Source organism: Patagioenas fasciata, chromosome 3 (assembly GCF_037038585.1).
Source record: "Patagioenas fasciata isolate bPatFas1 chromosome 3, bPatFas1.hap1, whole genome shotgun sequence".
Classification (NCBI taxonomy): Eukaryota; Metazoa; Chordata; class Aves; order Columbiformes; family Columbidae; genus Patagioenas; species Patagioenas fasciata.
Genome location: NC_092522.1, coordinates 21,394,239 through 21,408,809, shown reverse-complemented (window position 1 = coordinate 21,408,809; position 14,571 = coordinate 21,394,239). Strand labels below are relative to the sequence as shown.

The 14,571-nt window shown below is 44.0% G+C and overlaps 1 protein-coding gene across 1 annotated transcript in view; it reads left to right on the top strand.

Annotated features, from left to right (window-relative positions):
- The first annotated feature begins 4,130 nt into the window (after window positions 1-4,130).
- Window positions 4,131-14,571, top strand: part of LOC136099662 (TOG array regulator of axonemal microtubules protein 2-like) — a 37,623-nt gene continuing 27,182 nt past the window's right edge. Inside the window, exons 1-3 of the mRNA XM_071807274.1 lie at window positions 4,131-4,162; window positions 8,110-8,204; window positions 14,228-14,362. Of these exons, the coding sequence (XP_071663375.1) occupies window positions 4,131-4,162; window positions 8,110-8,204; window positions 14,228-14,362 (262 nt within the window). The remainder of the gene's footprint in view (window positions 4,163-8,109; window positions 8,205-14,227; window positions 14,363-14,571) is intronic.

Below are 14,571 nucleotides of genomic sequence, written 5' to 3'. Positions count from 1 at the left end.
AGGTAAAAAACAGTGGTAAAAGAGAATATCAATGAAGTGAACGACAGGGAAATATTTTTGAGTGTAAGGGGATTAGATGAATCTATAATCTGTGATTTAGGATAGCTGTATGTTGATGTCATTCCAAGTGCAGTTACTATAGTAATGTATTTTGGTTTACAATGCTACCACTTGCAGAACACAGGCTGAAAAGGCAACAGCTGGTCATGTTCAAGTGGATGCCCAAGTGGTGTTACCTGTAAACTTGCTAACTCAAGTGATTTTTACAAGTGCACCAGATGAACACAAAACTGTGTTTGAGGAAGGGACCCTATGAAAGCACCAAATATAAGATAATTAAGGATAAAAGGAGGCTTTTCCTTGCATGTGGATTGTGTATAAATTGCCTTTCCTCTTCCTTTCATATACTTTCTTCCTACTGTTAAAATTGGCAGTATTGTCATTTTGATGGGGCTGCCTGGTCATGCACTGCTCCTGAAGGGAAGAACTTAAATATTTAAACCCCATCAGACATAGTTGGTACAATAGATTATAAAAACCAAAGACTAGTCTGAAAGTGGCACTGTAAGTGCCTTAGAAAAGGCAAGAAAAAGGCCTGAATCTAGGCGAAGATGTGTGATACTCAGCCCTCAGAGGTGTTGCCAATGCTGTAACCACGGGATGGATTTTAGAGCCTTATGAAGGAAGAGTCAGTTGACTAAAACTGTATGAAATGACAGTGTAAAACCAGTAACATAAGTTTAAAAAATATGGAAATAAGGTAAATAATAATGAGGGACTGCTTGTGAGAGTGCCCTGGTTTCAGCTGGGATAGAGTTGATTTTCTTCCTAGTAGCTGGTATAGTGCTGTGTTTTGGATTTAGAATGAGAATAATGTTGATAACACACTGATGTTTTAGTTGTCACTCAGTAGTCAAGGACTTTTCAGCTTCTCAGGCAGTGCCAGGTGCACAAGGAGCTGGGAGGGGACACAGCCAGGACAGCTGACCCAGGCTGACCAGAGGGATATTCCATACCATGTGATGTCATGCTCAGTATAGATTCTGGGGGAAGCTGGCCAGGAGACTGGCTGCTCAGTAACTGGCTGAGTATCAGTTGGTGGGTGGTGAGCAATTGCATTGTGAATCACTTGCATCATCATCATCATTATTATTATTATTATCATCATCATCATCATCATTATCATTATTATTATTGTTGTTGTTACTATTATTATTTTCTCTTTCTGTCCTATTAAACTTTGTCTTCACCCACAAGGTATACCTTTTTATTTTTTTTTCCAATTCTCTTCCCCATCTCCTGAGGTCGGGGGTGAGCAAACAGCTGTGTGAGAAGTTTAGCTGCCTGCTGAGCTAAACCACAACAGAGAAGTTGCAAGATTTAAAAGAGAAATGTGCATAAATGCTCATACTGGATCTTAAAAATTTAAGGTTTGTATTTGTGGATGATTTCTGAGGAAAGTGCACTCTGCTCGCTGAGGAATTATGAAGCGCTTGAGTGATAACAGCAACTTTAAAGAGCTATTTTGCTCTGAAAGAAACCTGCTTTTTCTTCTTTTATATCAGCAAATTGAATATAACAAGGGAGCTGTTCATATTGTTGGCCTAGATATCACTAAGTAAATAAGAAATTGCTGCTTTTTATTTCAGCTTCTCCTGCAGAGCTGATGCTGTCCTGGGAGATAGAGTAGATTCTCTCTTTTCTGTAACCACTGACAGAAACACTTACAAAGCTTCATAGTGTTTCCCCTGTGGAAACCTGTTGACAATGGTAAGGAATAGGAGTATCAGGGTTTGAAGGAAATCTGGTTGCAAATAATTAAATGAACCCAGTGAGTCTATACAGAGCCTTTATTAGTGGTGATGGTGCAAGTGAAAGACAAAATTCATATTGACTCTGGGTCAAGGATAAACTTTTCACAACTGGCTGTCTGAGGCTCAACTTATGCCTTCTCTTCTTTTATGTCTAACTTCTAAGCAGGTTGCTTCAGACTGATTGCATGACACAATAAATATGAACTCAATGTTTTCAAAAACCTCTTTTGCAAAAGCAGAACCTTTTTTTTTTTTTTTTTTTAACAGCAGCAGGACAAGAAGAAACAAGTTGTTGAAAACAGGCAGGGGAAACCGGTTTTGTGCTCCAGCAAAAATACTTTACAAAGGAACTAACAGAAGAAGAAATATATATAAAAAATTAAAGAGTTCTGGGTGTTTGCTTGCTCAGAGCTGTTGATACACCCAAGATGATCCAAAGGAGTAGAGAAAAATTGTGAGTTTAATGCCACCTGAGGTCAGCAATAGTTTTGTGAGATATATTTACATTTGTCTATTATTTTTGGAATATGTATTCTGGTCACTTGGTCATAGTTTCTCTTTGCTAAGAATGCCATGGATATTTAAAAGCTTGCTATCTGTTGTAACTAATACATTCACTGCTGCTTTCAATGGTTAAGACAGCAACTGCCAAAAGGTAAGAGTTAGGAGTAAGAATTGTGCAAAAAAGCATAAAGCTTTAAGTACAGATTTCCAGAGTTATGCAAATCTAGAAAATTGAAAGGGGACAGTCTCATTAGCCCAGGCAGTGGTTGGATCAGTTCCCACAAGTGGAAGCAGGTTTGTGCTTGCAATTTCAAGGAAAGTAGGTTTCTACAAGGTGAGGGACTGGCAACTCAACAGGTAGGCAGTGTCATTTCTAGTGGAAGGTGGTACGTGGACTTGAGATCTAGAAATGAGGTCCAGGTGACTCATATTCCTGAAAAATATCCCAGGATGCTATAGAAAAGGGAACAGATATTTAGCCCTGTGCCTCTTCTAGTTCCCAGTGGATTCCCTCACCTAAATCACTTGGGGTTTCCCTGAGAACAAAGATAATCACAGCATTCCTCCTGGCTCCTCCCGCAGAGCTTTCTCCAACCATGCTGTGCACTGACTGCTGCGTGAAACCACATCAAACCCACAGGCAGATGCAGCGTGGCAGCTGTGAGTCCTGATGCATGTGTGCAGAGCAGGTGTTTACTCTGGAGAGAGGATGATCTTTCAGTGCTGGGGCACTAATGAGAGAGGAACCGAGTGGCTCTTGCTGTGGATCCAGAAGCAGTTGATGTGATCTGAGAAGCTGGCACACCTGGCAGAAACTGGAAAGGGCAATGTACACAGCAGGGCACTGGCTAAAGCTCAGAGGGAAGAAGGGTGGCATGTTCCTTGGGAAATAATGGGCAGGGCTGGAAAAACTGACAGTAACCAGTGGCCTTTTTTGTAGGAGAGAAATATCCTGATTGTGGGTGGATGCACAGCTTCCTTGTTCCACGTCCAGCTCTGAGGGTAGCTCCTGCAGTATCCATGGTCTTTTGAACATGCTTGCTGTCCCAAAGCCACATTGAAAGTAGTATGTAAGTGTGCTCCCTTTCAGAACCTCTCTGCTGCCCTAATCCTCACTCTGGAGTGGCTCTACTCAAAGCTGCAGTGTCTTCCAAAGCCACTTAAATTATCCCTTTGCCCTTGTCCAGTGTACAAATGAGGTTGCCACGGGCAAAGCCCAGGGGCTTGCAACCCAGCAGAAGTGGCTGTGAACAAAAAAGAAGCTGCCTGTGCATCAAGAAGCTGCCGCAAATGGCTGCGCTGCTCAGCAAGTGTTCTGTGTGAAAGAAAATGTGCTGAGAGGAATTGCTGAACAGGTTTCTGGATACCAGTGTGTAAGGTGCCATGATTTCCATCCCTGCTGCGGATGGGGCAAAAAGTCCTGCTCAGCCCAGTTGTCCTGCCTGCGGTGCCCTGAGGCTTCAAACCAGGGTGTGGAAGTTTAGCTGAATAAGTCCAAGATGTGTTTGTTGGCATAGAGATGCCATGATTTGTGTCTAGAGAGAGAGAGGATCTCAAGGCAATTTGTTTTGTTAACCTGTGAGGGATGATTGGACTGTTCCCTGTCAGGGGCACTGACAAAGGAGTTTTGGGGTGCTATGGATAGATGAGAGTGAGTTTGACCTTGTAGCAAGGTTTATCCCATGGCTGCCTCAAGGAATGTTGTGATAGCTGTCACCAAGTTCATTTCCAGGGCAGGTGTGAGCACATAGACACTGCCCCTTCTCCTATAACATAATGTGTCCTTACAGGGTGTGTAGGTGACATAAGAGCATGGCCATGTGGGTGATGCTGCTGGAGATGAAGTGGGTCTGACGCAAATTAGGCTCAGGAGGGAAGGTATTCTTTTCCCTGGTTATGGCTGCAATTTTTTTCTTCCTTTTAAAAAGCATGAAATAAAACTTTGACTTGCTGTTTTTAAGGCTAAGCACATAGGCTTTTGACTTTCTCTTTGGTTGAATCTGTCTCATCAGCTTCAGTATTACTGAACCAAAAGAAAAAAGAGTGTAGGTGCTCAGAGAGGGAGACTGGACATTAGATGCTCCTGAGTGGTCTTAGTCTGACCAGCTGACCATCTTGGCTCTACTTTTGCCACTTTTGGTGATACAATGAGGATCACACTTCTCAGTGCTGCAAATGCTGTTTTCCTATAGAAGTGGTCATTTTGAGACACCCAGGATCTTAACTTTTTCTCTAGAGCTGAGAAGGTAGCTCATTTCTGGGCCCTTAATTAGAGACAGACCCAACACTGTATTGGGAAAAGTCTTTTGAAGAGCTGCTGCCACCACTATTTTATGGTAACGCCTCTAGCTGACTGCTGCGCCAGCTCTGTTAGATGATGCACACATGTTTAGGAAGAGACAATTCCCTCCCTTAAAGGGTTTATTGCCTTAAAAGAAAACACGGAGAAAGGTGAACAAGCAGCATTTCTGCTATGCTTGCTTTGCAGACAGAGGCTGGAGCAGATTAAGTCTTACCTGAAGCCTGCAACACGGCTGAGGCAGAATTTTTCTTGCGTCTGCTAAGGTCTAAAGCAGTGCAGGAGTCTGAGGGCAGTCCTCTGCCTCTTGTTTGTAGCAAAAGCAAGAAGTCTTTCGGGAGAATTCTCCTGTTTCATGCAGGAGATGGCAGATTTGGAGACCCATTTGCTGCAGTCAGTTCATTTTCTGCCATTCTACAATATATATAGGGTTGTTATTTTCTCATATATGTGATTACTCAGCCTTGGAGAAGCTGAGAGAATGGTGTGGTTTAAGGTGACTCATTGTAAGGCGGAATCCTTTACTCCTACAGTGCTGGTAACAACAGGGTGGCTTGGCAGTGACTAGAAGATAGTTCCCTTTGGCTTTGCTGCTGCTTTTACCAAGTGATGTGACAGTCACCTCCTCAAATCGCAACAGGGTGTGTGTGCTGCCTGTGCTAGTTGGAGAAGGATTGTTAACTCCTGCAGATGGTTTTCTGTGGGTTTTTTTCTCCTGTAGTAGCTGAATTATTGTGCATTTTTACAGCTAATTATCCTTCCCTACTTATCTGTTGGCTTACAGGTTGGGTACACTGGCTTGAGACTCGCTGCTTACTGTCTGAATTCCTTTTCTCATAACACTCATGGGGACACTTTCCATACAAATAATTGTAAAGACAGGTTGAGCTGCTGCTCCTCATGGTTAACAGAGAACCTCAGGTGTGCCCTTGTACTTCTGCACAAAATTTCCTTCTCTTTTTGTATACATGGGGTTTTTAAATACAGCCAGAAGCAACCTTGTTGTGGACGATATCCAAACTCAACATGGACATTATGAAAATATTATAATTTTTACATTTGAAAGTATCTTCTGAGTGAGCATAACTACAGCAAAGCTAAATTTCTGTTCTGCATTGCCTATTGCACAATTATCCACAGCAGAGGGGAGAGGCATAAAATATTTGTAATGGGGGTGGTGGAGAATTGCTGTTTGGCAGCTTTTAGTGGAGACTGCAGTGAATGTGGCCATGACACATTGGAGAGGGCCAGGCTGAAGGAATAATTTCTCCGCTTTTCCTAATCTTGCCTGAATACAATGCTTTCTGTAGGGCTGGTATGGACTTAACACGATCTGAGAGGGGCTTCAAACTCACACTGCCCAGCTGAGCCATTTGCCATGCAGAGATGTCATCAAATCCTGCAGCAAGGGGGCTGGAAACATCCCCCTCCCTTTTATCAGTTTCCAGCACCTGCAGACTTTGCTGTTTGCTCGCACGCTGTGCAAAGCTTTAGGGATGATTCTCACGCAGTGGTTGTAGGTAGGCAGGGAGGGACCAGGAGCACAATGTGGTTCAGAGCGTGTCCCTGCCTGAAGCTCTGGGTGCTGCTGAGGTCCCTTGGGTGCTTTTGGCTGCAGCACTCAGGGACCTGCCTGCCAGCCCTGCAGGCAAAACATATTCCTTGCATCTCACGCTCAAGATTTCTTCAGAGAAGGGGTTGCTATGCAGCCTTGTTTATTCCTGGTATGTGACACTGTTTGCTTGCTGAGCTTGTACACCTGGAAGGGGGAGCCTGCTGTCCTCCTGGAGAAGGGGTCCAGCTTGACAAATGGCCATCCCTGCTTCCAGTTTTGGAAACACAGGGTCTGGAGCAGAAGAAATCCTCGTTCCCTTGTGGGTGGCAATCCGCAGCAGGGCTTTACAGCTCCTGAGGGCATTGCAAGCTTAACAACGTGGAGCAAGATTTCCAAAGTGAAGGACATGTGTGTTTGTGAAGGAGGTTGGTGGACAGCCCTGTCTCCTGTGCTATTGGTTTCTCAGCAAGGTGGTGCTCCAGGGGGGCTGGCAGTAGCCAGGCAGAGGGGTTGCTTTTACTCTGCTCTGGTAGAGGTTGCTTGGTGCAAGCATCTTTCCCAGAAAGCAATAAACTCTGGGAAAAAGAGTTGATGATTTTTTCTTTATTCCTTCTCTTTTCAACAAATTATTTCAAAAATTCTTGAAACTGTTGCTGTGTGACAGAGAGTTTGGGTGTCAGTTAAAAGAGACACAGTCCTGGGAAGTGTGGAAGGAGAGCGATGCTTGGGGTGGCAGATGGAAGGAGGGGAGAGGACAGGTGGGAGCTGCAGTGCAGATGCGGTGGTTTGTTGACAGGGAAGCTCCTCTTCATAAGAAGAGCAACAGCCTGGCCTCTGCCACGCAATGGGGAGCAGAGCAGGAGCTTCCACCTGGGCTCAGGTGCTGCTCCAGGGCTCCCTTTGCTGGTATGTGTGGGCAAATGGGCAGGTCTCCGCTCAGCTCCTGCTCCAACTCCCCTTGCTCTGACTGGGGCCAAAAAGCAAAAACTGCACTGTTTGTCCTTCCTGGCTCATACTTTTATTTTCCAGGTAGAATTGAGGAAAGTTAAAATCAAATCAACTTTCTGACTCAGCCCCTGCTAAAGATTAGGTCACTGTTTATGGCTTCTGGGGTGCTGGTTCATCTGTGCAGGATGGTAATCGAGTCTGCTCTTGCCAATGGTTTAAACTGTTGTGTTTCACGAAGTTTAACCTTGGTGATTTGCTTCAAAGGATGTGGGGGAAAAGTGGAATCTTTTTACTCCAAGCAAAGAGAGAAGTGAACCTTAGTGAGCTTACAGGCTCTCTGATACGTAAATGCCTAGTCCCAAAGCAATATCACTCTGATCAACAAACTTGCCTCCAGGTTAGCTTCTGTTTTCAAAGCTCTTTATTACTTAAAGTATAAATCTCTGAAAATTTGATCTGGGAAAGATGTAGGAGGAGGATGAGGAGGGAAGATCCAGAGTATGACACATCTCAAATTGCTTCTGGGGTGCAGAGATGTCAGCCTGCCACAGCAGCAGAGGGACGACAAACCAAACTCTCTGAAGGATTGAGATATAGGGACCCTGCTCATTATCAAAGTGTTTGCTGGTTACTTTCTCCCTCTGCTTCTCTCTTTCTTTCTCCAGAGACAATGCCTTTGCTTCACTTTTTTTTTCATTCTATTTCTTCTTGGTAATACACCTAACAATTAGCTAGCTGGGGCTCTGCTGCAGAGACCACTGCTATAATGACAACAGTAACTGCTCATATTAGTGTAATATCCATCATCCCAGGGCCTTTGAGAGCTTTGCAAAGCTTCCAGGCATCATTTGCTATTTTCTGTTGGAGGATATGTAAGAAACTAAAGCTGACATTTTAAAAATCTGTGTCCTGCAGAGGTCACATTTATAAGCTCCTAACAGTTTTCTGGCCCTAAGATTTATGTTTCTGAGCCTTCTTTTTCTCTGCAGGCCAGTGAATGAATCGTCAGCAGAGCAAGCCCTGCCTCTGCATTCTTCCACTTGTCATGCCGTTCCTTGGCTTCGCTCACTTTCGGACATTGGAAGTGATGGCAGTTGGGAAACATGGTGTTTTCTCCCAGGTTAGTAAACCCAACCATTGCAAGTTTCGTCAGCCAACTCTACAGCGTTGCATGTCCAGCAATGGCAGCTCCTTTTTATCCTCTTCCCTGTAAGTTCTGCGGTTTGTTGCAGAGACAGGCTATTACTCCTTGGCCTCTTAGTGGCCTCGGGCTCATGCAAGGTAGATGCTGCCAGCTGGCAGGTATTGGAAAATAAACATTTGTCCACCTTGACTGAAGGTCCTGCTTTGGGTCCCCTGGTCACCGTGGTGTGGGGCTCTGAGCAGCAGATCAGATGCAAGAAAGCCCCTGTGTTTAGCAGGCATCAACCCGTGGACACTTGGGCACTCCAGGGATTTAAATGCCTGTGGAGTTAGGTGATGCCTTGTAGGTCAGAAGAATGGAGATTTTAACTATTTCAGTGATACCTGAATGGTGGACTTAGGACCTGAACAAGACAGAGGTGCTTGAATACTGTAACAGTGGGAACTGTTGTATTTCAAGGTTCATACGGCACTAAGAACAGTACTGGGACTTCAGTGGAATAGATGTAAAAGCAATAAAACGGACAATTAAGCTGGTCTTGTTACAGGATATGGTCTTGTTTTAGTATGTCAGCCCTGCACCTCATGCTCCCAATGCTTGTTACTCATAATGAAAAATTTCAATACAGACCTCAGATCCCATGCTGCAACTGAACGAAATTGCTCCAGATCATTGAGAATTTCCCTGCCTGATGATTACACAGGAACAGGACAGAGCCCTGTCATGGTTCAACCGTGATAGCCACTCACTCACCCCCTCCCTCTCCCCCCCAACAGAGGAGAGAATCAAAAGGGAAGAGAGAAACTTGGGTTGAGATAAACACAGTTTAATAAAATAACAAAATAGTAACACACTACTAGTAAATGTGTGTATATATATATATATATACATATAATAGAAATAAAAGATACTCAAGGCAATTCCTCAGGAAGACACCAAGCAGCCACTCCTAGGAAACAGCACCTGTTCACAGAGAGAGAAGAAAGAGGAACAAAGGCAGAAAAGCTCAGAGGTCTCTGCAAAATGGCAAAAAGCTGAACTAAACATCCTGCACCAAAAACTCCCCCGGCTCCGAAAAAAAAAAAAAAAAGAGAGTACGAAAAAGCCCAACGTGTGCAAGAGAAAGCACCAGAGAGAAAGAGCAGAAGAGCCCGCAACCCGGAAGATCCTGACTTTTCTTAAATATGTGGCAGGATGCTAGTGCGATGGAATACTCTTATTGATCGGTGTGGATGTCAGTCAAGCTCTGCCCCATCTCTGCCCCCTTCCTCACTGCCTCACACCTGTGGGCAGAGCTCAGAGTGTCCTTGGCTCTCAGCCCAGAGCAATTAAAAACATTAACTCTGTCCTGGGGTGTTATCTCTTGCTCTCAAACTAAGTCCAAATAATGAACATGCTAGTTATAAAAAAAGAACGGTTTCTAAATGCATGAAGAAAATTTACCCATTTTCAGTCAAACCAGCAGGGCCCTTAGAATGCTCACTTGCAGTTATCTTGGATTTATGCAGCTGTTTGTGGAAACCTGCTGTAGTTAGCATGCTTGGCATTGTTCCGTGCTTGTATGAAAGATGTGTGGAACACTATTCAGGGCCCTACCAGGACAAAACTACTGTCCAGGGAATGTATTTTAGTAGCCCTGAGAGATGGCTTCACACAGGAGTACGAGGCAGGAGATCCCTTTCCCCGAGGCTACTGAGAGGAAGGCACTGATGAAGACGAGCCAAATATTTCTAAGGAAAATGCTTTTAGAAGAAACAGACGTGACCTGAGAAACAGCTGATCTAACATTTCAAGACATGGGCCACTGGTTGGACTTAATATGAGGATGCATCTAGTTCAAGGTGCTGATTGTGACTGCTTCTGTACCCAATCCTTGAGTGTTGGGCATCTAGGGCCTTCATCCACGGCAGAAATCCTATGTGCCATGAAGACCCGCTCTCAGAAGAGACGCAGCAGCTGATTGTTGCATGCTTTTTCTAGCACTAGCCCCTGCAGTGAGGACCTCTCTGCATGAGACGCTCTGCAAAACCCTGCATGGGCTCCGGATCTCATTTTTTGAAGGTTTTCTTCAAAATGTCTAGGTGAGGAGGGGAAATGTTTCGATGCTTTTGGTCGAGGTTGGGTTACACTCAAAGCAAAGGTGTGTCAGTGTACTTGGCTCTTTCTCGTCTCATTGTGTCATGCAGTCACAGGAGCCCACAGAGCAATCGATCACCCACCTTTGGGGAATGACCGCCCTAGGCCACATCTCCAACAGAGACCGTCGCAGTGCTCAGTGGGAGCAAACTTGTGTACAGTACTCAAATAACCGTGGTGTCCAGCACAACAGCTCATTAGAGCTGGCATGAGGGATTGCTCAAGTGCTTTTTGAAGGAGCTAATGAGGTTTGGCATTCAGATCAGCTTATTCCTAACTCTTGATTTGCTGCCCTGGGTAAGCTGCTGCTTGTGGTAACTCTTGTTTCATGGTTGAGCAGGCCCGCTCTGCTGAGAGGCAGCCATTAAAGGAATTTTCAATAGGGGCATTAAACTTTTAAGATCTTCTGAATGAAAGCTGAGGGCAGAACTTATAAAAAAAGCATCATGTGGGTGATGCTTTTAACATTACATCTTTGGTGTGTGCCAATTGGTTAATATTGCTAACAAATTAAGCAAAATTAGTAACAATTGTTAGTAAATATTTGAGAAAGCAGTTTGCTGGTTCAGAAATTCCTCAAAACAGTAAGTTCAACGGTAAGTGAAAGGAGATTTTGAATGTGTAATCCTACTTGCACCATCATGCAGAGGAAAGATACAGGAGCACTTCCTGAGAGCTGTGCCTCTAACCTAAGCAGCTTTGACACGAAGAACATAGAAAAAGGGTGAGAGATACAATTAGTAGCCCAGGGATCTGACTCGCAATTCTCCCACAGGTCTGGGGAAGCTGCCCAGTGCCACCGGGCGATGGCTGTTTACTCCATGTAAAAACTTCATGTTAAAGATGCATTAGGGCCCTGTAAGCTGAAATCCACTGAAACCCCAAACAACTGTCATCACTCCAAGTTAATTTTATCCTAACAACAACTCTCTGGCTGGTGAGATATTTGATTCAACTGCCACAGTGGCTCCAATCCTGATGGACTCTGCAGGGTTGTTGGTATCAGCATGTCTCACGTAATGCTACTGTATGTTTACTGCTCTAGGAAACTACCAGAGAAACAGCTTGTTAGGTGGGAAAGAAAGTAATGGTAGCATTAAATAATCTCTGTTTGAATTTACTGGTTACTAATGATCCAAAGAAGCTGAAAATCCCAGAGGATGCATTTCCTTTCGATTAACCCAGCAGAAGGATGACAGGGAGCACATTTACTGTTGACTGTAACATCACAGGGCCTGGAGCTGTTCAAATGCAGTTGTATTCCATTTTTTCCTCTCCAGAAAGCCATTTTCAAACACTTTTTCGCTTTGTAGGGAACCTCTGCCACCGTTCTCCTCTGTACAGAGAATGGCACCAGCTTGTTTTCCGATCTCCTATCAGTAGTGGCAGAAGATGAGTCCTGCACACCCAACACTTCCCCCAGGCTGCAGACAAATTGCTCTGCCTAATGATAATTCCGGTTACAGTGGTTTCAGTGCAAGGGAGAAAGGGGTTGCCCTGCATAGCTGTACATTTTGGGTTTTCCATATCATGTACCTGGTCTGAATTAGGAACTATGCCCTGAATTTAGGCAATTAACCCTGTGGAGGCCACAGAGGTGTTGTAAGTAATGCCTTTCTTAGTTGCACTTACAGTGTGTTAGCATTTAGGTAGGACAGCCTGGCAGAGGAACAGACCTGAGGCATGGAGAGCCTGGCTTTGTGGTGCAGGGTAAATGAGTGGCAGAGGCAGCCTTCTCCCCTAGCTACAGAATACACTCATCCTGGTACTTACAACTTTATCTTGGGCATTTGAAATACCTTCAGAAATGTGGCATCCTCAGCTTCTTTTATGAGCTATTCTTCATGCTGTACAAGTGAGAGGCCAGCCTTAGAGGCTGGGGAATGGGGAAGACATTGAACAGGACATGAGGCAGGGAAACATGCTGTGTATAATCTTGAATTTTCAGGAACAGCCAATATCAGAAATTTTGGGGGGCAGGCTATGTTTTTGTTGCTTTTGGGTGTCTCTGCAGTAAAGAAAGCAGGGAGTAAAGCCCTGTAATGGTGAAGCAGAACAAAGGAGAAGATTTGGATGGACAGTTTGTGTCCTGCAGATACAATAATCAAATACGCCAATGGGGACATCTAATGCAGAGTGCAAACCTTCTTTTAGTTATGATACCTAGTGATTAATTGTTTGTGTCCTAGTATTTTCTTTGTTGTGAAGAGAAATCTAAAACTAAACCAAATCAAAACTCAATCCAAAATGGAGTGGGAATTACAGGAACGAAGGACTTTCAAACTATTATAACTTCAGAAAGTATCTACTTATTAGACATTGCCAAACTCTAGAGACCATTGTGGGTTGTCTACACTTTGAAAGGAGAGGAAAGAAATCCTGCAGTCATGGATGGACAACTAGCAAATCATATGCAAATATGTAGAATGTTGAGCTGTCACAATGCTGGAATGCAAGTGCACCAACCAACGGAATCATTTGAGGTTACTGTCGTGGGTGACTGCCACAGTTTGCCACGGTGCAGTGTTTACCTCACTTAGAGTGCAGCTTAAGAGAGCGACAAAAGGTACTCTGCTACCTACTGCGTGAAGGAGATATCAAGGAGAATTGGGTGAGAGTTGTTTAGAGTGATTCATATGGGGGCAGGAAATGTGAAAGGGTAGAGGGAGGCCCTCCCGTTGAGTCATGAGGTTCAGAAAGGATCCCCTTGCTTTCTAAACTCCTTCTTGCAGAGGAGTCTAGGTGTGGCTAGATCCAAACTTAGCCCCAGACTAGGTCAACAGTTTATGTCTAAGAGACACAAAGGGTAAAGGAAAACAGGCCAGGGATTATAGGTGTTTATGGCGAAAGGATTATATGGGCACATGCAATTCTTTATATTGCTTGCCTAGGATTTAAAAGTTTCACCATTCTGCATCTCAACCTGCTTATGTCCCCTCATGCAATTATTCAGTCCAATAGCATTATTTGAATCTGAGGTCTTCTTGCTTCTCGTTGGATTCTTTCATCGTCTTCAGACAGGCCTTTGTTTTGTTTAATTGCAGACATGTTTATAGTCCATAGCCACTTTGTGCTGGCCTTGAAGGCATTATTTGGTTGAAATGAATCCTGTTTCGCTCAGCAAAGTACAAAACCGGCCTTGTCTTACGTGTCCATGATTGTCTGTATCTGCTTTTGTTTTCATTAAGTAGATACAAGTTCAGTGAATATGAGCAGAACTTTACAACATACAGTTTAAGATTTCAGCAAATTTAGCTTACTAAGTAAAGTGAGACAGACAGTATCTTAAAAATTACACAACCTTATAATCTAGTGATTAATTCTATTTCAAATGCATTTACTTGAGCTAAATGATTAGTATAAAACTTAAATTTGTGCTTATCCAGTGATCAGTGAATAGTAAAAGATCATTGCCCTACAGCCACGCTTGTCTAGCAGAGACAGCTCACTGTAGGCTCACCCAGGCTGTCATATTTATGGAATAAAGTGGTTGGCTTGAAGTCAAATTGCATACAGTGGGAAAGGTCTGCATGAGACTCCTTGCACCCACAACTTATCATTGTTCACTCTGCCATTCTATTTTCTTGTGGGTTTCCTAAAATAAGTTCTTGGCCTGGCTAAAGCTCAGGCCTTTGTCTCCTTTGGAGCCTGTACCATATTGCTGCTGGTGTGGCTGGGTGTAGGTTGAGAGCACACATCACAGTGACCATTCCAGAGGCCAGGACTAGTGTGTTAATCTTCTGTGAAAAAAAGTGTCTGGTGGTTTTTTTTTGTCTCCATATCAAATGTTGTGAATTTGAGTCTTTTGTACTGTTCTTATTTTAAAGCTAAATACCACACCTCAATTGCTGTCTACTACGGGAGCGTTCCCAAATTCAAACCCAGATACAAGGCTCTGCGAGGCAGAAGCATTGATTCAAACTTGCGGTTTTGTGGCAGCAGTTGGACTACTGAAGAAGGAGGTGAGGATGGAAGGGGGTTGAATGTGCAATGGTCGCCTCAGCCAAATGAAAAAAAATAAAAAATCAGGGAGAAAGGGTCCGTGGAGGTCAGTCCTCATGTGCTGGCTCTGCATCAGAGTAGGTGGCTGACAGAGAGCTGCAGATGATCCTGTCCTCCTTCAGTGGTGCATATGGCATCACATCTCGCTATCATTAGTTCATTACGCTTT